This window comes from Saimiri boliviensis, chromosome 5 (assembly GCF_048565385.1).
Source record: "Saimiri boliviensis isolate mSaiBol1 chromosome 5, mSaiBol1.pri, whole genome shotgun sequence".
NCBI lineage: Eukaryota > Metazoa > Chordata > Mammalia > Primates > Cebidae > Saimiri > Saimiri boliviensis.
The window spans coordinates 4,334,349-4,361,767 of record NC_133453.1 but is presented as its reverse complement, the minus strand read 5'-3'; the positions used below and the strand labels follow the sequence as shown (position 1 = coordinate 4,361,767).

Below are 27,419 nucleotides of genomic sequence, written 5' to 3'. Positions count from 1 at the left end.
TTCTTCTTGCAATATTTCAAGTTATCCAAAAGCTATCTTTCTAAATTTACTCTATTTAAATTTTGGCACAGTAGTCTGGGTCACTACTGATTTCTAGAATGTAAGCAGCATTTAGAAATCAATCCTGGGCTACCACAATCTACAGAATCATGAACTGTTGCTACCGAAGGAGACCAAGGCCAATAGTATGTACATTTTTGTTGTACAAGAAGAGAAGCAGCTGAGGCCAAAGGTCCTCGCCTTGTTCAAGGCCATCATTAGCAAGCGAGACCCCTGAGGACTCCGTCGCCATCCCAGCGTGCTGCCCAGGCTTAGCCCATGGGAGCAGGGATCGTATAACACGGTGCCAAATCCAATGGGTCACATTAAGGATCCCCAGGCATTTGTGTCCTCGTATTTTTTTTTCTTTTGCCTCACACATCTCTAGCATTTACACAGTCTTTATTTTCACTATTATTTCCTCTATTTCCTTTTTTGTTTTGTTTTGTTTGTTTTTGAGACAGGGTCTCGTTCTATCTCCCAGGCTGGAGTGCAGTTGCACAATCGCAGCTCACTGCAGGCTTGACTTCCCAGGCTCAGGCAATCCTCCTTCCTCATCCTCCAAGTAGCTGGAACTACAGGCATCCACCACCATGCCCATGCCTTTATTTTTTTAATTTTATTTTACAAACATCTATTTTTTTTTTTTTTATTTTTTGAGATGGAGGTCTCACTGTGTTGCCCAGGCTGGTCTTGAACTCCTGGGCCCAAGTGATCCTCCTTCCTCAGCCTCCCAAAGTGTTGGAATTATAGGCACGAGCCGCCATGCCCAGCCTCCCTCCACCCTCATTTTCTTTACATTAGTGCATTTTTAACAATAAAATTAATCAAAAGATCCTGGGAAAGATGAGCCACATTTTCCTATTAGTTAGAACTTCAGGTACTTCTCAGATGCCATTTTATTTAACTTGTATGCTGCCACTCAACACATTTCAACCTGCCCTCTGCCTTAAACACAATTGGGCTATTTACAGTGTAAATGAGGCACAGTGGAAGCTGAGCAGCTCCTTTGATGGAGCCGTTCACTCTGAGAAAGGCAGGATCACCCCTGCAATGGGGAGCTGGCCCAGCACACACAGCCTTGGGGTTCTCCTGTTGAGCACACATGATCTCACAGAATCCTCACAACAGACAAGGCCACTCTGTGATCATGGTGGAGCAAGATGAAAATGAGACCACATTGTAACCCTATCTGAACACAGACAAAAAGAAAAACATTGTGCAAACCACAAAAACAACAAAAACGCCCCCCACCCTGGCTCATAGGAGTGACTGCTATTCTCCACCAATCTACACCAAGGCCATCCTGCTTCTAGGTAAGACTTAAGATAGCCAGCCACAGAAGCACCTCCACAGTCTCGACAACACCCAATCCAGGCCAGAGTTCCGTTTCTTTAAGCCATCCACAAAATGACCTGCCACTAGCTCAAGTCCTCCCAGTCCTTCCCGCCCCCCTCCTACGCAGATGCCCCACGCTTCGCCACAGCACGCATTCTCCCTGGATGCCATGAGCAATAGACGCGACCTGCTCAATCGCAGCTGTGTCCTGGTGGTGTCCGGCTGGCGGGTATAAACAACATAAAGGTGCCGGGTGCAGGGGCTCATGCCTGTAATCCCAGCACTTTGGGAGGCTGCAGTAGGCGGATCGCTTGAGCTCAGGGGCTCGAGACCAGCCTGGCCAACATGGTAAAACCGCATCTCCACAAAAAAATACAAAGATTAGCCAGGCATGGTGGTACCCGCCTGTAGTCCTAGCTATTCAGGAGGCCGAAGTGGGAGGTTGGCTTGAGCCCAGAAGGCAGAGGTTGCAGTGAGTTGTGATCATGCCACTGCACTCCAGCCTGGGCAACTGAGCCAGACCGTTTCAAAAACCCATAAAGATAAGGGCACACCATGTTTATTTTAATTTAATTTATTATGAGTACCAGGGCCTTTGAGCCTGTTATTTTTTATATGGAAAATACTCCAAGGAGAGCCCCCGCCGCCCCCATCTCACCTGGAGGCGGATAGTGAGTGCTGGCTAGGAGCTGCTGGATACGATCTGAGCTCAGGGACGTGATGGGCGTCCGCAGTTTCTGCTCCAGGCCAGGCAGCTCCCGGAAGCTGCTCACCGAGAACACATATTCGGGGCTCAGCGAGATCTTCACCAGCTCCTCCTCATCTGCGTTCCTGGCGATGGTCAAAGGGGCCACGCCGAACTGCTTGAGCTCCAACGCCGGGTCGTCCACCTCGTCATCGGACTTCCCGGAGGAGATGAGGACCAGGAATTGCGGGACACCCTCTTCGATGCGGCTCCCCAGGGGCCTCTTGAAGATGTTCCTGGACACGTACTCCAGGGCACTGCCCAGGTTGATCTGCCGCCCTCCCTTGGGCCTCAGCCGCCGCACCGCGTTCTGCACTTCGTCCTTGCTGGAATGGGCGTTCAGCAGGAACTCCACTTTGGGGTCATCGCTGAACTGGATGACGGCCACCCGGGTGGTGTCAAAGCCCACATCCAGGAATTCAACCAGCCTCTCTATGAAGGTGCGGATGTGCTGGAACTCAGGCCCGGCACTTTGGGACCCATCGATGAGAAAGACCACGTCCCTCTTGTCACCAACACCTGCGAAACAAATGTGAGCATGGCTGCACCTTCGCCGTCACCACATTCTTAGCGTTCATGAGCCACCGCCCAGCATGTCATGGAGTCACAGGCAGGGGATCCTGCACCAACACCACTGTTAAAAGTCCAAGAAGTGGGAGTCCTGGGCATTTCAGGGCTTATGCGTCAGAGAGAAGAGGAGTAAAGGCTGAAAAACCCGAGGGAAGCGGAAATCAGAAGAGCTGCCTTGGTGCCAGCGACGATGGCACCTGGGAAGGAGGGCTTCTGCACCGCAGCGGGCACTGCTCAGGGACCTGAGGCGCTGCCACCGGGCATTGCAGGAGCCAGGGACATCACCAGATGCAGTGACCTCAACTGGAGCACTGGGGGGAGGGGCCAGGATGAAGAAAAGAGTAGGGGGGACTCAGGGTGGACGAGAAGAGAGGAACTTCCGAGAATAAAGTCTTAGAACGAGAGAGGTGCTGCTGCTGGGGGAGCTGAGCATCAGAGAGGGTGTTTGAGAGAGAAGATGCAGTGCATTTTATCACGGATGGAATCATCCAGCACGGTGGAGAAAGGGTGATTGCAGATGATGCCCCTGAGCGGGTGAGAGGAAAGGGGGCCGAGGAGGTGGAGACAGGCCACCCAAGGGGTTCTTGGTGGGCGTGTGTGCCTGGTGGGGCACATTGCTCTCTGCCCCAGAAACCAGTGAGGAGGAGCCAAGCCCCCCTCAGCTGCACCCAGATAAGTCATCCTCACCACCCTCATTACTCATATCCTGTGGTGATTTTCTTCTTCTTGCTTTTACTCCTTCCTCCACCCCTCCCCCAACTTTCCTTCTTTTCCCTCCTCTCGGAAGAGCAGGCGAGTGAGGGGGTAGAAGGGAGCCAGGCCACATCTGGCTCCTTCGCCGCTGGGAGCCCCCCCACCTGAGTAGCCAGGAAGAGTGGCCCTTGGAGGGCATTTATTGAGAGGTGGATTTATCTTCCCTCCTTCCTTCTCAGCACCAAGGTTCCCACCATTTTTTAGTTTATTGTACCAGATCTAGAAAGAGGGCACAGGAAGAAGCAAATCGAATAAACTATGATCCTAAGAGCCAAATGGCCTTCCTGCCAAGTTAAGACACTTACTTCTCAGCACCAAGCAAAGTCAAAAGTCATCTTCACACCTGAGCTCTGGAGAGTCTGTGTCCCAGCTTGCAGAGTGTCTGTGGTCAGACTCCCTCCTGCCTCACAGAAGGCTGCTGACCACACCTACCAGAGGGGCTCAGGATGGATCTGGAGCAGGCATCATCAGTTAGATGACCTCTCCCTTTGGATATCTAGGCAGAAGCCTTCATGCAGAGTTAAGGAGTCTGAACCTCAAGCTGCATTTATGTCCCTTTTGGAGAATTTAGTTGGTCCCAAAACATGAATCTTAGTGTCTCCCCCTTGAAATTCTGCCACTTCTGCCCATCAAGGCCAAAAAGGGCCCATGGGTTCCTAAATTTTCCCATAATTTTAGTTTTCACTCCATATGGCAGGAAAAGCAAAATTTAAAACACCTTGTGGCCCACAGTCCAGACAAGTAGCCCCAGACAGTGACACAGAGTGAGGACGCAAAGCATTCCCTGCCTACCTGGGCTTGGCAGAGGCTGCAGCACCGGCTGCAGCCTGCTCAGCTCCTCGCGGGTGAGCTGGGTCACCCTCTCGGAGATGACCTGTTGGATGGTCTCCAGCTGGCGAAACGTGGGAATGGCCACAGCAAAGTCTGGGATGAAGGAGATGGTCTGCATCTCTGTGATGTCAGCATTCCCGATGCCAATGCCGATAGGCACAGCCCCGCCCCTCTTCAGGACCACCGAGGGGTTCCTCACGTCATCCCCAGACCTATCGGCTGTGACAACGATCAGCAGCTGGGGCACGCCTTCTGTTATCCTGCTTCCCGCAGAGCTGACCAAGATGTTCCTCAGGACAAACTCCAGGGCAGCCCCGGTGTTGGGGGTTGGCCCTCCCAGCAGGGTCAGCTGGCGGATGGCATTGACGACATCCTGCTGGTTCATGTATGAATTCAGGTAGAACTCAGGCCTGGTCCGGTCGCTGTACTGCACCACAGCCACGCGGACCCGGTCCTGGCCCACATCCAGGCTCTCCACCACTCTCTGGACAAACTCCTTCAACAGAGGGAAGCCACTCCTGACACCTTCAGAGCCATCAAGCAGAAACACCACATCCTTTTCACCTGAAACTGAGAGGAGAATAGCCTGGTGACTCACACAGGACATCACATCAACAACTCCATATCAGCGAAGCAGGCTGCATCACAGCCCCCGAAGGATGTCCAAGTCCAAATCCCTGAACTTGAAGAAAAGAACTTTGGAGCTGTGATTTAGTTAAGGATTGGGGGATGGAGGATTGCCCTAGATTAGCCAGGTGGTCCCAATGTCATCAATCACAAATGTCCTTATAAGAGGGGTAAGAGAGTCAGAGTGAGAGAAGAGTAAGAATGGAAGCAGAGGTCAGAAAGGAGAGAAGGTGCCACGCTGCTGGCACTGAAGATGGAGGACAAGGCCAGGAGTCAAGGAATGCAGGCAGCCCCCCTGGAGGCTGGAAAAGGTGAGCAGATGGAGAATCCTTTAGAACCTGCAGAAATAACACAGCCTGTTGACATCTTGATTTTAGCCCAGCAAGACTGGTTTCCAATTTTCGAACTTCAAAACTGTCAGATAATAAATTTGTTTTGTTATTAGCCACTAAATTTGTGTTACTTTGTTATAGCAGCAATGGGAGACTAATACACCAATATAGGGACCCCTTCTATTTTGGAAACTTTCGATGCTTCGAGAGCATTATTAACTTTCAAAGTTGTATTCAAGAAAAAAATGGGGATGGGAGGAGAGATATGGGATGTCAGCACCTGCATAACTGCTAGCATTTTCTCTATGGGAGATTTCAAGTGAGTTGCTGCGAGTCACAAGTGGGTTAATGGAAGGAAATGTAACCCAGACGTCAGAGTTACCATCCCAAGCCAATGGGCCCGGTAGTCAAGGAGAGGCTCTGGAGTCTCCACTTTTCATCAAAAGGCAGTTAGAAAAAATTACTCTCTTCACTGCATTTTTATCACTGAATAAAAGTGGTTAAACGAAAAGTGATAGTCATGTGAATTAGCAGTTTGGGATTTTAATGCAGAGTTTTGATGGGAATTTATCTGCCTCTTCTAATCCTTTAATTTTTAATGAACTAGTGAAGGAATTATAACACAGTGAAGGAACTGTAACAATTAATATAAAGGCATTGGGTGAATATGAAGATGAAGACTGTTTTAGCTATAATGTAACCATGTGACATGGCTTTTATTATGCATACAGTAAGAATTGTTTTTTAAAAAGGATTTTAACCACTGATATCTAAATCTTTATAACATGTCTTACTATGAAATAATCTAATGTCCTTAAAAATAATCACCCTGATTCTCCTGAGAGAGTAGCTAAAGAATCAAAGCAAAGAAAGAAAACTCATATTCTATTGTTCCTGATCAAACTACTGATTAACTTTCCACCTTTCCTGTAAACTCAAGGAGGGCTTCTATCTGAGGACCAGTGGCCAGCAGCCTACCCTGAACTCATGCATTAGAGAACAGAGTGGCAGAAGCAACTAGCCTTTCTCTACCATACCTCGTACTGGAGCTCCATTGTGCACTGTTTTTAAGAGATTCACGATCTGTGGTTGAAGATCTCCAATCTTGGGAAGCGACTCTGCAGCCAGGATAAATGCTGGAGACAGCACAATCTGCTCTAACTCAGCAGGGTCCGCGTTCTTGGCTTGGAAGATGAAAGGCACAATCCCACTCTGCTTCATGTTGCTTGCTGGCCCGTCCACACGGTCAGATGACTTTCCCGCAACCAGCAGCACCAGGAACTGAGGCACTCCATCCTCAATCCGGCTGCCAGCGGACTTCACAAAAATGTACCTCTGAGCATAGTCCAGGGCGTAGCCCAGGTTGAGGGTTTTGCCTGTCTTGATCTTCATTCTCTTCACAAGATTCAGGATGTCAGGCTTACTCTGGTGCTCGTCAAAACGGGACTCCACCTTGACATCATCGCTGTACTGAGCCACCGCAATTCGGGTCCCATCCGGCTGCACATTGAGCTCATCGATAATCTTGTAGAGAAAGTCACGGACAACAGGGAACTGTCCCTGGCCCACCAGATTGGCTGAGCCGTCAAAGAGGAACAGAATGTCTCGCTTGCTCTCTGCAATGAAGGTAGATTAGAACACAATGAGGGATGAGAGCATAACAGGCACCAAAGTGACTTCAGCCCAGCACCACTGGCATTTGACAATGGGGGTTGGCAAAACTCATCTGATGACCACTGTTCCAGCAAGAGAAGAGAAAACCCAAACTCATGCCACTTGTCTTGACAATGTCCTATTTCAAAGCCGTGCGTATTTGCAAAAGCTAGTGACTAGATCAGCCTATCCCATCTAGCATCGTGCGTCTTCAACAGCAAGCCAGGGAAAAAACCCACGAGGTTCTCTTCTTACATCAGGTGGCAATCACTCCAGGAAAACAGACAGCATTTTCAAACTGTAGCAAATGAAAGTATTGAAAATGTGGTCCTTAACATTCTTTTGCTTAAAAAATTGATCTCAATCTCTAGTTAAAAAAAAAAAAAGCTGATATGGGTCAACCACCCAAGGATAACTGGGTTGCCATGAATCTGCTGTAATTGAATGATCGATTCCTTAAATTTGAGGTTACAGGTCAAGACCCACAATAGTGCCCATTATTGCCGTGTGTGTCAGGCTCTTTGACAGTGCTTCCCAATCTATTGTAATGAGACAATGGGAAACACAGATGACAGCCCTCAGGGCACCACAACATGTAATGTAAATATTATTCTCAGTTCAAACGATTCTTAGAACTATTTTGATTAGGTTTCAGTTGGGTTAATCTTGCCACCCATCTGTATGACATTAGCAGACTGATAGATCTAATACATCCATATCTTACCACCTTAATAATTTACAGTAAGAATAAGTTAGGCTTCCCCTGGAAGCCATTTTAGTATTGCATGAAGACGCATCTTTGTTTTATAAGAAATAAATTTCTAGATACAGCAGATGTTGAACATTTAAAAATTATATAAAAACACAATTTCAATTTTTAAATAATCCCAAGGCATACTCACGTAAGAAAAATCTCTCTCTCTCTCGCTACCTCTCTCCACCCCCTCACCCCCAACTCTGGATTGGAACTCCAGAATCCTCACAGTCATTAAAGGAAAAAAATCCTTCTGAATAAAGGATGAGACAAAATGGACAGAACATAAGCTGGATGTTCTAGACTTGCCTTAGTGAACACCCTTTAGACAGAGTCTAACCTTGCTGGTACAGTGTCTCAAGTCCCATTCAAATTATTTCAATGGAAGGGAGCCAATTGTCCTTCTACAGTCCACAATGCTCTTGAGTTCACACTGACCAACTACCCGCCAGGGTGGTGTCTGAGAAAGGAGAGGGAGTTCCCGGCAACAGGGGAGGTTTACCTGGCTGGGCGAGTGGTACTTCCTCCACACCTCCACTAACATATGTGGTTAGGGGCTGAATCAGCTGCTGAGACAAATCTGGCAGGGAGCTGAAATCATCCATGAGATACACCAGGCTTGGGTTAAAAGCAATCTGCTCAAGCTCTGCCTTATTCGCCTGGCTAGTTCCCACACAAAAGGTCAGGATGCCCGCACGTGTCAGGGCGTTGGCAGCTTGCAAATAGGAGTCCTCAGACTGCCCAGCTGTGAGCAGAAGCAGGAGCTGCGGCACGTGTTCACGGATCCTGCTGCCGCCAGCGTCCGTGAAGTGGTTGGCATGGACATAGCTTAGGGCTGAGCCTATGTTCAGGCCCGAACCTCCCTGGAGCTGCAACTGCCTCAGGTGATCAAGTATATCTGACTTGGTCTGGTATGTGTTTAAAGAGAACTCCGTTACAGGAGTGTCACTAAATTGCACTAAACCAACACGAATATTGTCATTTCCAACATCAAGGCTGTTAACTAGCATCATTACAAAGCTGCGCATATAAAAGAAATTGGCTTTTCCAACGTTGACTGATCCATCCAAAAGAAAGATGATATCCCTTTTGTTTGCGTGAACTGCAGTGAAGCACAGAAAACAAAGTGAGACATACACAACCACAGAGAGTTTTATCATGTGTGCCTACAACATGTGCACACATGCCAACATTTAGAACACACAGAAAGTCAGTGTGGCAAAGCATGTCCATCTTGTAAAATATGGCAGATGGCTGCATATTTTCCTCTGTTGGTGGCTGGTGTTTGTGAGGCATACTGGTAGCCAAGTTTACAAAACCAAGTTGCCTTAAAGAGAGCTACAACATCAAAGTTAGCATGTTTACAAACAACAAAAATGATCAGAATTCTTGAAACTGAACACTTCCTCCCTAAAAATGAATTCTATGAAGGTGCTGCATCATTCCACATCACTCACCCCAGCTAGGTTTAAGTGGGTCTGGCTGGGTCCTCTGGGGCTCACCTCTACACACTAACAGAGGGTGTTCCATCCATAGATCAGCAGCAGTTAGCCCTCACTAACCTGAGAACTTCCTAAGGCTAAAAAAAAGTAACAAAAGTATGCAGGTCTCATCTTGAAGTCTTTTTCAGACTTCCCTGTTTGTCTTTCTCTACTGGGACTCTTCTCATATTAGGAAGTCACAGCCTTGCTAGGCAATCATCCAACAAGGGAATGCCCCCAAAGTGAGATGATGGGACCATAAATACACAGCAAAATAGACAAAGACTATTTGCTAGGCTTGGCCAAAGTTATACACATTCAGAATAAAAACCGTAATTCTCAAAATAGAGTATTCTGCCCAACACATTTAGCTTGTGCCTTTAAATTTTTATTTTTTATTTCTTCCCTGATGCCCTACTATAATTGAGTCCTCATAATGAATTATATCCCAGGTTAAGTTGAACTTTGGCTATGAAAGTGTGGATTAAAAGTTTTAAGAAAAATTTTATGAGAGAGAGAGAGACAGATTTAGAAGACCAGGGAGTGTGAAAAGAAAGCATGCATCCAGGCAGCATGAGTCATACATCAGGCAATCCTCTAGTGACTGAGTCTGCAAGGTGGAAAAGCATGATTCTATGATACTCATCTTCTCATTAAGGATGGTGAATCATATTTCTTCAACTCGTTGGCTCATAGATCTTTATAATATCTTTAAAAATAACTCTCCATTGACAATCATATTAAAAGAGGGATTTGAAGAACCACTAGGTTTGAACTGCACACCCAGCCATTCAATATGCTTTCCCATTGAGAGTAATCCCTTATTGAGAGAGAAGAGAGGGAGTAAAAGCTGAGGACACTGTGCCCAAAAAAGCTCAGACTGTTGTTTAGAAGTAGATGGTCAACTCAGGAAAGGTAAACTACATCCTGGTGGTAGGGAAGAGACTGGACAGAAATCACCAGTAGAAACAGAAGAACACAGGGATCTGACAAGCAATAAGAACTGAGATGTAACCTCCTAGGCCAGAAGCTTCAAAAACAGGTAGCCCCATGGTCCTATGGTTTAAGTCATATGGTTCTTATCATATGAAATTTTATTACATGAAATTGTAAACTATTCAATCCTCAACCCAGTGCAAAAGGGAACCTGAAATAAATCGTGTTTGTTGTTTCTGTTTTTATCATTCGTTGTCTCTTAGTGAAACACAAATAAACTTCATTTTGTTTTGTTCCCAAAGGTCCTGCCTGGAGACCACCCCACTGTGTGTCTGAAGCCATCACCACCATACCTTCAGGGGTTCCAGAGAGGGTCCTGAGAGGTGCCAGCAAGCCGGGTAGCATGCCTTGCAATGGGGCAGCTCGGAACTCAGCCGGGATGAACACCAGGGAGGAATCGAAAGCGATCTCTTCCAGCTCAGCCTGATCGGCACCCTTGTTTCCAATGGCAAAGGCCATTATGCTGCTTCTCTTCAGCTCCTGGGCAGGCTGGCTGATTTCATCTAGGGACTTACCACCTGTGATCAGCACCAAAAGCTTAGGAATCCCGTCAGCATCCCGGTAGCCTGCTGAGCTCGTGAACAGGTTGTTCCGAACAAAGTCTAGAGCGGAGCCCGTGTACAGGGCCGAGCCGTCCAGGGGCTTCATTTTCCGCACAGCGGATATGATGTCTTTTTTGGCTTGGTAGGTATTGAAATAAAATTCGGGCCTCACAGTGTCGGCATACTGAGCCACTGCCACCTGGATAAGATCCTGTCCGATTTCCAGCCTCTGGATGACTTTAGCAATGAAGTCTCGGATGGCATTGAAGTTGGCCAGTCCCAGTGCAGATGAGCCATCCACCAGGAAGACTATGTCTCTCTTGTTGACTTCAATGACTGTAGGTGGCAACATTATAAGGCAGTTAGAATGGCCTTACCAAACACATTCAACAATGACTTTCTACAAAGCTAACTCCATTGAAAGGACGCGCCTATTTGCTGTGGCCAATGTGACCACAGGGCAACCCCAGAGGGAATTTGTCCTAAAGAACACATAAGTTACAGTTGCCTCCCCACCTGCTGGAGGAAAGCTAGCTGCCCTTCCATCCTGCCCAGTCAGTAGTTTTTACAAAAATAGTTGCACAAAAACAAATTTAGTTTTAGTAGCCACCTGTTTTGTTATGCTATCACAAAAAAGTCCGTATGTTCTTTTCTGCCATAAATACAAACCTAGCCAGAGTGAAGCCATCGCTTGAATAATTAAAGAAAAATAAGCCACTGGTGTCTGCTCAGAGAACTCTTTGCCTCACATTCTTGGTTTCAAAATGCTCACTGTCAAGTGCAAAAGTTGAAAGAGCCTGCATATCCCCATTCTCTTTAGTTCTATATTCCATGTCTTCATTTGACAGACAAAAGAATTACTTAACATAAAAGTTACAAAAGGAAATTAGCATCAAAACTAGCAAATGTTTTTCACTTAAGAGACCTGTGTTTTGGCCAGGCACAGTGGCTTACACCTGCAATCCCAGCACTTTGGGAGGCTGAGGTGGGTGGATCACCTGGGATCAGGAGTTCAAGACCAACCTGGCCAACATGGTGAAACCCTGTCTCTACTGAAAATATAAAATTTAGCAGAGCTTGGAGGCAGACATCTGTAATCCCAGCTACTCAGAAGGCTGAGGCATGAGAATCGCTTGAACCTGGGAGGAGGAGGTTCTAGTGAGCCAGGATCATACCACTACACTCCAGCTAGGTGACAGAGTGAGACTCCATCTCAAAAAAAAAAAAAAAAAAAGAGATATCTGTTTTTAAAGGTCCTAAGTAATAATTATGATAGTCATAACTTAAAGGCAAACCATAAAGCAAAACATCTCAATAAGATCACTGTCCCACAGTGACTGTGAACTGCTATATCCATGGGTAGGCAACCCACCCATATTGCAGGAACCATGAACTCTATTAGATCACAACACCTAACCCAGAAACCTGACAGAACTTCCAAGAGGTAGAGGAACATAAATGATTAAACCTGAGATGGACTGTTTGCAAGAGTCCTCTGTTACTATCTACCATCAGATAGACTGCATGGCAGGTTGATTTTGTGAAAGCAGAAAAAGGCAACAAACTTTGGGATGAAGGTAAGGAAGAACTTTCTAAGAATTAGAACTACCTTCTAGAACGTATTTTATTTTTGGGGAGGGGGGACAGGGTCTCACTCTATCACCCAGGCTAGAGTGCAGTGGCACAATCTCAGCTCACTACAACCTCCGCTTCCTGGGTTCAAGTGATTCTCCCACCTCAGCCTCCTGAGTAGCTGGGACTACAGGCACGCTCCAACATGCCTGGCTAATTTTTGTTATTTTGTTTTGTTTTGTAGAGGCAGGGTTTCACCATGCTGGTCAGGCTGGTCTCAAACTCCTAACCTCCAGTGATCTACCTGCCTCGGCCTCCCAAAGTGCTAGGATTACAAGCATGAGCCACCACATCCAGCCTAGAACACATTTATGAAGTACAGTTCATTTCTAGTTGTCTGGACCAGAGGCTGGGAGCATGATGTCTGGGGTGAGAATCACTGATAAATGCCTTAAGAAATCATTTTAGGACAGTAATGCCTCAACTGGGTGCTTACCTGTAGCACCAAGACAGGTCTATGTTCTAAGAGAAGGGCCACATGTTATGCACCAATGTCCTTTAAATAATAACGCAGTTGCCTGCTGGGGTAGCAATGTGTGCAGAACATCACTGAACCTTTCCTCAATACTTAATGGTCACTGTTATGAACATCCATTCTGGGCTTTCATTCCTTCAATTTAGAACATGCTGTCTCTCTGGGCTACCCCTTTGATTTTGGTTTAAAGTATCTTTGCAAATAAAATTAATGTGCAGATGTCTAGAGGACTTCTTATACCTTTGTACCATTAGAAAAAAAGTATATATATATATATATATATATATATATATATATACACACACACACACACACACGTATATAGACACACATAAATTCCATATATGCTATACCATGAATCTACCATTCATGTATTTACTATGTGTATCACACATGACAGAAAAACACTCATATAACAATGACCTGAGAAGCTTCTTTCCCCATGCTAAGTGGTTCAGATTGTTATGTTATTCTTTATAAGTACCAGCAATGGCACAACTCTTGGGATGGGAGAAGGTAACTATTATACCCTGCCCTCCCACGTTTTCCCTCCCCCCACCACTGCATCACTAGAACTTCTCCCGATGAGCCAGTGGGAAGGCCTGCCGTTCAGATCTGGTGAAACAAGCAACCTAGTTTCCTTGCACCCAGCAGAGATTCAGCTCTGGGGACCCTGAAACGCACCTCCGGTTCCCAGAGGCTCTGTCCCAGAGTCCTCTTTGACTAGTTAAGAGGTCATTTATGTTTGATTTTTATTCAGTTCACGGGAGCTCGTAACAGATGATATGCCTAGAACCATGCTTAGCCAAATACAATAAGCGCTGAAAAACAGTGAGTGAGTGCAAGAATAACTGAATTCACGTGTTTGCCTCATGACTCTGACTCAAGTCGCTTAGCTTTAGCAGAATCATTTCATTTCTCTGGGTGTGTCTCCTCACTGCTAAGACGAGGGAGCTGCACCAGGAATCTCCTCTGACCCAGTGACAAAAACCTTGGGATTCTCAAGGCTACCTCTTCTGTGAGCCACGTCAGGGATGCATCCGCACTTCCTTCCACCTGACATAAACACCAACCCAAACACAGCTGTCTTTTCTCTTTCGGGTGGCTCTGCAGGGCCTGACTTCACTGTCCTGTTGGGAGATGAACTTGAAAGTCCTGCTTCTCCTCACCACCAAGGCACACCCTCTTCAGCCCTCCTCCCACGCCTCTCTCCATTGTCCTCCGTGCCTCATCCCTGCGCTTCCATCAGACTCTCCTGACAAAGCCTCCATCAGGCCCTCTGTCTTCCTCATGCATCGCTAAAGCAGTGGACATTCCCAGAGAAACACAACCAGGTACCTGCATGAGCCGCTTGGAACCCCAGATCCCCACCTGGAGACCCGTGGCCACCCGCCATCCTCCCACGCCTCCCTGGGAAGCTGGCTGTCCCATCCTTCAGAATGACTGTCTCTCATGCTTGTGCTCTCTGCTAAGTCCTCTGCCACTGCCTCCGCTGAACCAAGACCTCCTCATCTGTCTCTGAGAAAACGGAAGCCCTCAGAGAAGGGCCCATGCCCCTACCCCTAACCCGCAGCCTACCTGTCTCTGTCATTGGCTCCCAGCCCACAGGCCCAGTTCCCTGCACCATGTACCCGGGAGCTGGTTCACCAGCATCACCAACTGCTTCACGGTGACCCTGCTGACTGCTGCTCGTGGTCTTCCTCCTATCTGGCTTCCCAGCATCCCGTCCCAGGCAACCTCTCCCTCCCTCCTGGTACTCCCCTCTCTCAACTCCTGGCACCCACACTCTGTATTCACATTGGACAGCTCCTCCTCAGAATTTTTCCTGGGGCATCCTCCCCTCACCTGGCTGTAGGATGATCACTCCCCAAGGCTGGGCCCAGGCCTCCTTCCTGCTGTAGCCACACTCCTTCCCAAATGCATCCCTCAGGCCACTCCCGGGAACTCAGGTGTGTGTCATTCCCTGAATGCCTCACGCTCCCCTCAAAATTAACTACAATAAAGCTGCGGCCTCTTCTTCCCCTACAGCAGCTGCTTCTCCAGCTTCCACGAATCCAAGGAGCCTGAACTTCAGGTCCCATGTGTTCCGGTCACACTGCCTTCTGACAGTTCTGGGAAAGGACCAAGCACCTTTGTGTTGCAGGGCGGCCCCTCCTGCTCTTCCTTCTGCCTGGAGCACTCTTCCCCCTACTCTCCCCATGCTCATCTGCCTTCGGTCCCACACCTTCTCAGAGCCTTCCTTCCACCTGATCTGAAGTTCCTTCCCCCAGTCTTCCCATCACAGCCCTGTTGAGTGCCCTACCGCAACTTCTCATGCTCAGAATACTTTGGTCACTAGTTTATTTTATCTCTTTCCCCATTATCCTGTAACAGACAAGCAGCCACATCCGTCTCATTAAATAGCACCATGTCTCCAGCACTTGGCATAGTGCCTGGCACATACCAGATAGTCAAGGATATTTGTTGAATATTTACATGTTAATCACTGATATTAAACATGATGCTTGTAATCAAAGGGTTAAAACTCTACTTAGCTAGGGAAAATCTGAAATGAGGGTCACGTGCTGCCCATTTTCATTATAAAATTGAAACGTCTCCTGGTACAGACATATCGTCATCTGGTGCAACTCCTTTGTCATAACTTCAAGAAATCAAAACCCAGAGAGGTTGCATGACCTGCCCAGGATCACACGGCAGGTCCACAGAAGACCCAGGACCAGAGACCAGGTTTACCATCTACAGCCAAGTTGCTTCGTCCATGTCTGCAAAACAGGGAAATTTCTGGGCATACTTTGAAATGCAAACCAAAAGTAGGCAAGCCCAGAGAAACCTCAGCAGGTTGTACATTTTCACTTAGTTGTTTTCTTTTTCTTTTTTTCTTTTTTTTTTTCTTGAGAGGGAGTCTCACCCTGTCGCTTAGGCTGGAGTGCAATGCACAATCTTGGCTCACTGTAACCTCCGCCTCCCAGGGTTCAAGAGATTCTCCTGCCTCAGCCTCCCAAGTAATTGAAATTACAGGTGCCCACCACCGTGCCTAGCTAATTTTTGTATTTTTAGTAGAGACAGGGTTTCACCATCTTGGCCAGGCTGGTCTCAAACTCCTGACCTCGTGATCCACCCACCTTGGCCTCCCAAAGTGCTGGGATGACAGGCATCAGCCGTCATGCCTGGCCAGTTGTTTTCTTAATTGCCAGAGTTACAAAACGGCACCAGTGTGCAATGAGCCTAAGCAGCTCCAGGCAGCGGCAGGCAGTCCTACACCCTATGTTTCCATTGCTCCTCAGTGCCCATTTGCGCTCAGAACATTATGCTCGAACTTCTAGTCTGCCTGTTAGCTCAGCTGAAGAATTTGGGTCAATTCTACGGCCCTGTCAAGTGAGAGGAAAACCTGGAAAACTGTATGTGGTGAAAGCTAAGCCACACTGAACTGGCCTTTCAAACTTAAGTCAATGCCAGACAGAGCCTTCTCCAGAAGGCAATGCTCACATGCACTTTTCCTGCTACGTCACCAGGTTATGGTTCCAATGTACAAATTAAGTAGAGAGCCCATATCCTGAGCTTTGTACCTACAATTTTCATTACAACAAAACCCCTGGTTTAAAATCATCTGAAGAAAGTTTGAGCTAACTCGATGTGAATTTTGTAACCCTTGTAAGGAAAGCATTATTAAGTAGAGGTCAGTTCCGTAAATAAATAGATATTGATGTTTTTAATTAAGACTCTGAAATGCTCTACTCTTAATTTCATACAATTTTCATACACTGGTATATTCTCCAAAAGAGTTATTTTTAAATTACTGTCACTCCTTTTTCAAAGGAAAACCTCCCTGGACCCCTAATTGATACAATGGGTGACGCAGTATCTTATTACAATATTTATGTTGTAAACCCAGCCTTTACTTATAAAGTTAGCAAATGAGAGCTGTGACAGTGTGTTATTTCACACAAGAAAATTTAGATGATTGGTTGCAGATGATAATCAGAGTCTTATACGATCCTCAGTATCCATTCACCAATTTTCACTGAGCCCATATCCTGGAAGGACAATGAAGAACAAGATCTTATATTCAAGCACTAATCTTCTTAGAGCATCCCAGTGTGTAAGCAACACCGGGAAGTGAGTTGTATGTTTCTGGAAACTGTTGGGGGCCACTGTGTCCCTAATTTACCAAATGGCATCCTATTGGCCTGACCTAGGTTATGACACTGATAGGTGTGAAAACGACTGATGTCTCAGAAAACACTTCAACAGGTAGGGAGAGCTGTGCATCCTGATGCCCCCAGCACACTTCCTATGTTTGTTATGTGACTTAACATACCAAATGGTCGGATTTTTGTTATGTTTTTGTTTTTGTTATGTTATGATTTTAGGCCACTCCAATTGGCAGTTTTGCCAAAGGCCCTCCATTTAAGCCTGTATCCTAATATTGCCACTCAAGAGAATTACTCCTACGCTTGATAAACACAGGGGAAAAACAATCGTAACTACTCCATCGAATGAGTGCACTCTTATGTCTTACCTTCAGAAGTGTAACTCTCAGCACCCTATAACGGAAGGACTTTGAGTAGACACCCTCACTCCATCCTTGCTTTTGCAAAGAGACTCTATACGTGAGCACACTTGTAACACCCTGACTTTTAGAGGCTCAGGCCAATGGTTCTGGAGTCACTTTCTCGGTACTGCATGGAGCCCCTCAAGCCCATTTTTAGGACGACTGGGTTACAAGCAGTTAATACGGTGACGTTTAACAATCTCAAAGCAACAGGTTTGCGGAGTTAGCCTTAAAAGCACACTTTGTCAGCAACTCAAGCTCTCGCCAGCGCTGTCACCCACTCACTGGTCTTTAGCTCTCCCGCATCCTGCAGCATCACAGACATGACATCCAGGAGCCCGCTCCTCAGGGCAGGACTGGACCGCGGGTACTTACGGCTTGTCCTGCGGCGAATCCCGCTCGGGCCCACCTGACATCTACGAAAACCAACACGCACCACACCCCACTCCCACGCGGACAGCGAGACGAGGATACATACCTTGCGTGACTACGGTTGGCGGTTTCAAGACAATGTGCCTTTGGGCCACGCCAACAAGGTACGGCAGTAATTTCTCCTGGAGGTCCCCAAAGCTACGGAATTCCGGGACCGTAAACACCAGGCTGTCATCGGTAGCTACGTGCTGGAGCTCTGCCCTGGAGGCGGCCTGGGCTCCGAGGCCGAACGAGAACACGCTAGCCTGCTTCAGAGCTACCACCCCGTCGCGAATGTCGTCACTAGAGGGCCCGGCGCTTATCAGGACCAGCACCTGGGGAACCCCTTCCTCCACGCGGCTGCCCCCTGCCCGGGTGAAGTGGCGCTCCACCACGAAATCGAGGGCCAGGCCGACGTTGGCCAGCTCCCCACCAGCAAACCCGAGGGCCTTCACTGCGCTCAGAACCTGGGCCTTGGAGGGGTAGGTGTCCAAGGAGAACATGGTTCTGGGCTCCTCGCTAAACTGGACCACCCCCACTCGAATCTGCTCGGTTCCGACTGGGAGTTTCTCAAGGAGATTTACAAGGGAGTCGAGAATGACTGCGAAATTGACACTTCCGGTGTTGTTTGATCCGTCAATAAGGAAAATAATGTCAGCAGAGTCTTGTGCTTTAAAAGAAAGAAACGCAAAAAACGTGAAAGCATTAGAACAAGTGACCACATGCGTTATTCGGTGTTCTGACATGTTTCTCTGGAAACCAATAAGAAACACGAAATACGGGCAAACAAAACACATGTTGATGAAGGAATGGGAAATTCTCTTTCAGTTCTGCATTCTGAATGGATAAGAGGCAACCTTTGAGAAATTATGGTGTAGAAAGGGGAATTTATATCAATTTTCCATTTGTGCCATCTTGGTAGTTACATTTCCAAACATCATGTTCACTTTTCTGAAAGGGGATTCTTGGGTACAATATTCTAGAAATTTCCACTAAATTGGCAGGGAAAGATAGTTGCATGGAATTCTGCACTACCAAACCTACAGGGGAAAATCAGTGAGTAGGTGAACAAAACTTTAGAGATGGTTTCTAATTTTCAGTCATTTCTCCTGCCTCCTCAAATGATTAGAATTTTTTTAATACAAATCCACAGTTACAAAACAGAGTCACAATTTGGTGATTCCTCAGCCAGCTATGTTGCTCAATGCCTTAGGCAACTATTGTTTCTTCTTCTTTTCTTTAAAAACCAAAATGGCCTTGTACATGCACCTTTGTGAATCAGAACCCAAACTACATTTAAAGTTTTCATGTAAATAATATTTTGAGGAAATTTTTGTTTGATTTTTTTTTCTCGAATGACATTTAGTTGCATAAAACGCAAATGCAGATCTGGGATTGGGCAGGATGTTTTGTTCATTTATTTTGTCATTGCCTCTATATTCAGTCACGTAATGCAGAACAATGTTAAGCAGAGTGATATGAAACCAGTCATGACATAATTATCCAACCTTGTTTTTATGACATCCTAAACTAGTTACCTAGCAAGACCATGAGCATCAAATAAACCCCTAATCAGAATTAGCCTGGGGTTGCACAAAGGACAGAATAACAGCTGACCAAGAACTCTCTTCTCCTCCATAGTGGTGAACAGAGAATTCTCAACCTGATACTGAGAACGTGGCTGTATAGCAGCCTGAGAGAGGAATAGGAATCAAGAAATCTACAAGCCAGGGTCAGAGATTTCACAGCCTCCATTCAAACTTTTAAATTCAGCTGATTTAAACTCAAGGAGGAGCACAACTGTTCTAGCCAATGTTTTTGATAACTTAAGTATGTGTTAATAATAAGAATAGATTATATGTGAGCTTATATATTTATATTCTGGGATTCCAGAAAGCTACACTCAAGGTATCATTTTTAAATAATGGTAATATTACAGGTAAGACCATTCACTGTGATCTCTGATCTTTTCAGTGACAGTGAACATTTTATTTGTAAAATTAATATTTCCTTGTGCCAACCAAATTGCTTTTATTCTCACTGTAGAAGAGGATCAAAAGCTTGTGTCAAAAATTGAAGAGTTCTGATCTAGTGAAATTTCATTCTTACCCAAGTGTTTCTCATTGTGTGAACTGAAACAGAGATTGCCAGGGTTGGAACTGCTCTTTTTCCTTCCTAATATACACAAAACTTCCTGACAATATATTTGCAGATTAATTCTTTGCATAGAGAAATATATTAACCTGGCAACATTGCTATTACAATCCTTCTTATAAGATATAATGAGTAGGATAATTGTTGTGCTACAGTAATTAAGATCTTGTGTTTTTAGTAATTGCCACACAAAAGTTTTATATAAGATTGAGCCCTTGATTAGAACCCAAAACATTTGCTACTGTTCAGCCAAAATATAAGATTCTTGAATGATCTTCGAGAAGGTGTGGTGCCAGGGGGTGTGAATTACACAGAAGGTCATAGAAATGGCCCACATCATTGCATAATGCAGAGGCTCCACAAATCACACAAAATTTCTCAACATTTCCCAGGCCTAAACCAATGACCTCGAAGGGCACAGGAGGATTTGCCACTTCCTCAGCATATCAAGACATTTAAGGATTCAATATTATCAATACAGTCCATTTTTTAAAAAATAATTTCTAAGTTTCAGGGCAACACTATTTCTTCTCCATTTGTAACTTACTTTTTTACCGAAATTTATAGTAGTGCAAATAAGATAAATGAACCCTGAGGGAAAATCCTTGAACTTTCTCTTCTAAAAGACTAAACATCTACAGTGGCCATAGAAACACGTTGGATAATTTGTCATCACTGAATAAAAACATTATCATCTTGCACACACAATAATGGGACACACAAGGGCATGCTTTGTTATTCAGGAGAGCTGAAGCCTCAAGGGCACACAGGGGCCATGTGTTTCTGTGTACAGCAAGGCAGACCAATGACCAATGTTAATGTTACGAGTAATCAGATCTGTGCAAAATTTAAAGCTTTGAAGTTGTCTGGATTTCCGCTTCTAGACTTTGTGTATCACATCCTCTATGGCATTTTCTACAGAAAAGTTTTACGATGTCCAAGGAAAATTCACAGTTTCCTTTGACATCCCTGGAGGCTCTTTCCCTGAGCTCACTGGTGTGGGCACAATGCCTTTCATGGCTCATGTGATACCTCCTTTCATTAAGAAAAACACATTCGCTTCTTATTTCCTATGCAAAACACAAAATTATAGGTATGTTTCACAAATTTTAAAAATCTTCATCCTTTACGAAGAAAAGAAAGCTGATGTCAAAATCCTCTTTGTCACCTTTAGCTTTTGTTTAAAGAAAGGTTTTATATCTCAGTTATATCCATTTCTTAAAGAATGATAGAGGGATTTTTAAAAACACAACCATTAGAGATTGATTATTTGAGTAGAGTTCATTGACAGCAGCGGTGATGGTTCACATTTTACACATATGTGTGTTTAATAGTCAAGAACACTCTATGGAGAGGTTACCTAGCAGACAGGTAGTAAGAAGCAGCAGCCCTAACTAATTAGCAATCTCTATAATGCCCTTCTAAATGCCTTTCCAAGAAACTCTAAGCAGAGACTTACTGTCCTTCTGGGATTACTACTCTGTTTCTGCTGTGGAACATGCAGCAGGACGTGGTACTAGGAGGAATTGCCGAGTGATGTTAATTAGAAAAGACAACATGAACGGATTAATTGTCTGCCCTGGCGCTGCTAGTGGCTTGGACACTAGAAGACAGAGATGTTTTCTTGGCATAAAAACAAAGGTTTTGTCATCTGTGTGGAAACACAGTATGTTGGTAGGTTCGTTTAGCATTCACAATGGTAATCTCATTGTTTGTCCATTACATAATCATTAAACATAAAAGCAAACTCACCTTTTTTTTTTGTGAGTATAACAGAATGTCAATAAAAAGATATTCCATTTCTCTACTGGTCCCTTTCACTGCTGTGTTTGTTTGTTTGTTTGTTTGTTTGTTTGTTTGTTTGTTTGTCTTAGATGGAGTTTCACTCTTGTCACCCAAGCTGGAGTGCACTGGTGTGAGCTATACTCACTACAACCTCCACCTCCTAAGATCAAGCAATTCTCCTGCCTCAGCCTCCTGAGTAGCTGGAATTACAGGCGCCCACAACCACACCCAGCTAAATTTTTGTATTTTTAGCGGAGACAGGGTTTCACCGTGTTGGCCAGGCTGGTCTTGAACTCTGGACCTCAGGTGATCCGCCCTCTTCAGCCTCCCAAAGTGCTGGGATTACAGGCGTGAGCCACTGCACCCAGCCCCTTTCACTGTTTTTCGATAGGTCTTTGTTATTATCCCTATATTCAGAAATGTGATGGATCAGGGAATTAATGATATTGAGACTATGGCAGCGAGCAGCACCATAGATACCCTCTTGTTATTTCTTCGTAACCTGAGTGCTTGGTTTGGGATACTCTCGGGGACACCCACCTTGTCCTGTCTTTTGGCAGTACTGATGCCTGTGTGGTAATGCCAGAGGTGAGGTCTGTCATTTGGAAGCAGGGAACACTTTTCAGTGTTTGAACTGTCTCTCCTCACTACTGAGAAGTAGACCCACTGGTAAGGGTATCAGCACTGCCAGCCCCATCAAAGCTGAAATCAGGGGTAACCACTGGGAAGATCATTTTATGAACAAACTTCTGAAACACCCTGGGGCAGGGTGTTTCAGTTCTGAAACCTTCTGCTTAACCAAGCTCTGACTGCTCAAGACAGCTGGTTCCTTTCTGCTGATGTTAGGTCATCTCTTCTGAATCCTTGTTATAAAAAACTGACATCTGGTCCCGCTTCTCTGCAACTGCTCCATTATTCTGACTGCAATCTTGCAACTCTTCTGCTGTCCCTCCCATGTGGCCCTGTTGAGTGATGTTTGCCTCTAAGCCTCAACTCTCTTTTTCCTACCCCACTATCCTTGTGTATTCATGAGAGACTCTCCATCAGTCACCTCACCTCCTCCTTCCTGTCTTGATGGCCTTCTTGGTGGTAACCATTTTTAAAAGTATAGAAGAAAAATCCATTCATAAATCTTGCTTCCTATGATCACTTCCTCTATGCCATGTGGTTGCCCACTCATTCGTTTTTGATTCAAAGAATCATCCACTTCTCATGACTGCTAAATACACAGAAGAGATTCTCCAACCTTCCTACATGATTAGTTCTATCATATTCTGCCTGCGTCCACATGGCAGGCTCTGTGGTCATCTGCAGACTTTGACGTCTGCATGAACAACCCTTCTGAGCACCAACCTCTGGTTTCCCCAGTGGCTTGCTGTCTATGGCTCCTACACATCTGAGGACCACACTGAGCACCATTGGAAACTCCTCCAGCCCTGCGATCGGCCCTCAAATGCCCTACACACCAGCAGTGTCCCTGAATTGCATACTCAGCTGTCTCCAGGGCTCTCCCTCCAAGCCCTGGCCTCTCATCCTGTCTCTTCAGAGGTCTCTTGGCCCATTCCAGCTCTCAGTAGCTCCCCAGCCAGGATGCTGTGGCAGGCTATCTTAGAAATTTACTAGCTACTACCCTGGATTTCCTTACTGAGAAAGTTTTCTTCTGTCCCCTCTATTGTTCCCTCTTTGCAAGTTTCAGTTCTGGGAACTTCTTTGATCCTGGGAGTGTCTGAGATATCTGCAGAAAGGCAAGGATCCATGCTAATGCTCGTAATCTCTGATAGCAACTGGGCGCCACTGCAAAACAGCAGTTGCTTCCTGAATGTTTTGTGATGCCTCTTCACATCCCTATGGCAGCTCTTCAAAATAACTTCAGTCCCCCCAGGCCTCCAAATTCCACTGCTTCCCACCTTTACTGAGATGATGGATGTCAACTCAACTTGAACTCTGTCAATATGCCTCTTATCCTCCTGAATATCTTGGTAACAAGCCCCCTTTCTTATCCCCTCCCTCCATCTCAGAGGACTTACGTGTCTCCTTTCTGGAGCTCAACTCTCCCCTGGATTTCTCCCTCATTTTCTGCTCATTCCACCCAGAATTCTCTGCTATCAATTCTCGAATGGCTGCACGGACTTATTTCCTAACAAGGGGAGGTCCCTCTAATCTACCCATCACTGATGAGTAAGCTCTGGGCACTCATCACAGTTGCTGTGGTATGGTACAGTTTGAACTTTTACTTGTCAAATTCCTTCCCCACCGGTCATTGAGGCACTTAGCCCTAGAAGGAGAGCTAACAGCCTTGACTAGTTAAACAACTTGTCAGCCAATTAGCTCCGTACATGCAACTGCACATAACACATCGATGCGATGTCCACATGCTCTCAGTATTTCCAGAGTGGGTCTCATCAATGTCATTAGAATTAGAAGAATCTCTGTGGGCACAGCCGTGATTACCACATGGAGGACAAGTAAGAAGACCAGACCCACAGTCCGAACGCACAGCCTCCAGCTCTGGCTGTCACTAACCGTCCAGGACTCAATTTCTTCCAAATTGATCTAGACTGGATCATAGCTAAGTTTTGCTGCAATTCTGATCCTACCAACCCTCTCTCCATGGGGTAGAAGAGAGGAGCTCTCTGCTAGCCACTGGACACAAAAACAAATGCCCTCGTTCCCCTCTCAGGTCATGCACTGTTCGACAGGGAGCTTTTCTTAAAGGAAACATATCTCAATGCCAGATAGAGGGGTTTGATCAGAGGCTCACCTCACTACTCTGGGGCTTTATTTTCTAATGAAGGCAAATGTGCTTTGCGGGATCATGATATTAGAATGTTGGTTAAATTAGAGTTAAAATTTTAGTTGTTTAAAAAAAAAAAAAAAAAAAAAAAAAAAAAAACTCTTCTTGTATGTAAGTGAATGCCCTATTTGGGAAGAAGACTGTGGAAGAACATTCCAAATCAAACCTTTGTTTTTAAACCTGTGAACATTCATCTCTTCCCTGGCCCGCCCGCCGTCCTAGCTGTTGCTTTAAGGCCAGCAGTTGCCAAGCTCATCTCCCAAGAACAGCAGGGCAGGGCATAGCTTGGCGGCATTGCCATTACCTGTGATGTCTTTAAGGGTTTCCGTGTCGCCAGCCCTTTCTGGACTCACGGATGAATGCACACAGGACACTAAGTTTCCTACTATGTCATGAAGTGAGGTAAAGTTCTCTAGGTTGAACACATGCATATTGAGCGGTTCACTTGCTATTTCTTTTAATGCTCCTTCATCTGCATCCTCAACTCCAATTGCAAACACGTTAACATCAGCAGACTTAAGTTCCGCTGAGGGCAGAGCCAGGCCCTCCTTTGAGTGTCCATCAGTTAACACTACGATAACCTGAGGGACTCCGTCACCGGCCCGGCTTCCAGCAGCCTTGGTGAGGTGGCTTTGCATTACGTATTCTAATCCTTTTCCAGTCTGATTGGTTCCCCCAATGTAAGACATGTTGGAAATATGGGAAAGGACTTCTTGTTTAGTACGATACGTATTTAACAGGAACTCGGTATGCGGGTTTCCGTTGAACTGGACCAGAGCAAAATGGAAATCATTTTCTGCCACAGCTAAGGATTTTACAACATCATATAGAAACTCCCGAACAAGTTGGAAATGTTCCTCTCCAACGCTCCAAGAGGAATCCACTAGAAATATTACATCAGCAGCAGCACCATTTCTGACATCTTTAAAAAAAGACATTGGTTTAGATTTTTCTACTATTTAAGCAATTACTTCCTATCAGTGCAAAGCCTTCCTAAACAAATTTCCTTTACACTATACTGTTACTAAACACTGCACACCTCACTGGTAATACAGGAGGGTAGGCTGACTTACCTGCGACCAGGGACCCGGGCCCATGCACTCAGTAGCTGCTGGTGCCCAGTCACTAGCCCAAGTTCCACACTCAGAGACCACCACGCATGGGCCAGTAGCCTGTTCCAGATTGGAGAAACAATTTCCTGGGCTGTCTTTACCTCAAGCTTGATTCCTTGTGTCAGTTTGAGCCCCAAGACCCACATGATTAAACCAGAAGGAAGTCTTATCACAGATAACCAACCATCATTTTATCAATTCATTCTTTAGTTTGGAATATGAAACTGGGCCTCGGCAGAAGGAAAAGTGAAAATTGCTATTTTCTATTCACTAACTCCCAATGCTTTGGGTAATTTGCATGAAAAATAAATATAATAAATGCATGTTCTCTAAGTGAGGAGGACCTGTGTAAATGTAGAGAAGGGAAAGGACTTATTTTTTCCAGATTTTTGAGCAGGAACAAAGGTACTCTAACTAGTCACTGCATGTTTTACAGAGCCAGAAAAGTCTTCATAGAGGTCAAAGATTACCTATCTCATTCCCAGATGAATCCAGGTCTCCCTCAAGTGTAGGAACTCGGGGTATTGGGCTGTCAGTGGCCCCCAAGAGGTGCCCTCCTGCAGCTGTGGGCCAGGCTTGCTCCTGGACTTTACTTACCTCGGGCTGACCTGATGCCCCAACCCACGTTCTTCTTCCATTGAAGTGATACTAGACTCCCCTCCAGCTAAGAGCAACCTGGCCTAGTGAGAGAATCCCTCAGAGGCCCAGCTCTCCAGGTCAAGAAGAAGAAGGCCCACCTCAGTCCTTCCCAGCTTGCAATGCATGAAGCATTTCCCACTTTTCTAAAACTCTGAAATCAAATTCTCAGTAGGGTTAATTAGAATCCATGTTTTTAATTCATTTTGGGAAACAGAAATCTTAAAGATCCAATGAGCTTAGATGAAAATGCCTTTCTGCATCTGGAATTAGAGAGAGTGATCTTTTGTGTTTTTTTTTGTTGTTGTTGTTTTTTTTTTTTTCAGAGAAAATAGTTTTGACTCTCAATCGTTGACTTCTCCCTATTTTATGTGCTCAGGGACCAGCCAGTGCCAGCAATGTGGAAGATCCCTTCAGGTGGTAAAACATTTGAGATACAAACTTTCCACTCACATCCAATGTAAAAACAAATCATTTTCAAGCCAATTCCAAGATACGGAACCCGAGTTTTAATAAAAATAGGTAATCTGTCACTGGATAAAGAGTATCTGAAAAGGTCTGTTAATCCTATAGCTATCATATCTGACTATCCTATAATAAATGGCTTAGCTACCTTAAAAACATCTAAGCTCTCTGACAGCTCCCTATGTCTAAGATCTAAAATCAAAGAATGCTATTCCGTTTTACAAAATCAAGGACGTTTTCGGTTCTTACCTGCTTGCTGTTGTTGGGCATGAGTTGTGGAAAAGCCTGAGAGAAGGAGGCAAAAGATGGCCACTAAGGGCAAATGCCGGTGTTTCCTCATTTTGAATTTGTCTAAGCACCAAATATGAACCTAAAAGAGAAAATAGGGCAAAGGGAATGATCAGTTTTTGACTCTCATTATGCAAAATCCCATGCTTTTTACACTCTTTTTAGACTTTCAAGAGGACTTTGTATCTGATTCATTCTTTGGACCAGCAGCAAAGAGATGGATGATAAATAGATGATAGACTGACAGCTAGAGAGACAAAAAAAGATTTAGATACATACATGCACACCAATATGCATATATAAAAGAAAATAAGAAAAAGGGAAGGAAGGAAAGGAGGGAATGAAGCGAAGGAGGGAAGGAAAAAAGGAAAGAAGGAAGGAAGGGAGGGAGGGAAGAAGAAAAGGAAGGAAGGAAGAGAGGGAGGAAGGGAGGGGGGAATGGGAGGGAGGTAAA

At 45.4% G+C, this 27,419-nt stretch overlaps 1 protein-coding gene across 6 annotated transcripts in view; it reads right to left on the bottom strand.

Moving 5' to 3' along the window:
• The window catches only part of COL6A3 (collagen type VI alpha 3 chain), a 91,003-nt gene that overhangs the window by 46,969 nt on the left and 16,615 nt on the right, over nucleotides 1–27,419 (bottom strand). For 2 of the 6 annotated variants that reach the window (XM_039469720.2, XM_074398809.1), the window contains exons 2-9: nucleotides 26,927–27,047; nucleotides 24,769–25,386; nucleotides 17,799–18,401; nucleotides 10,413–10,997; nucleotides 8,145–8,744; nucleotides 6,273–6,851; nucleotides 4,238–4,846; nucleotides 2,036–2,641 (exon numbers count right to left, since the gene is read on the bottom strand). In XM_039469720.2, the coding sequence (XP_039325654.2) occupies nucleotides 2,036–2,641; nucleotides 4,238–4,846; nucleotides 6,273–6,851; nucleotides 8,145–8,744; nucleotides 10,413–10,997; nucleotides 17,799–18,401; nucleotides 24,769–25,386; nucleotides 26,927–27,017 (4,291 nt within the window). In that variant the 5' untranslated portion in view covers nucleotides 27,018–27,047. The remainder of the gene's footprint in view (nucleotides 1–2,035; nucleotides 2,642–4,237; nucleotides 4,847–6,272; nucleotides 6,852–8,144; nucleotides 8,745–10,412; nucleotides 10,998–17,798; nucleotides 18,402–24,768; nucleotides 25,387–26,926; nucleotides 27,048–27,419) is intronic. The other 4 variants (XM_039469723.2, XM_039469724.2, XM_039469726.2 and 1 more) reach the window with 4 other exon arrangements.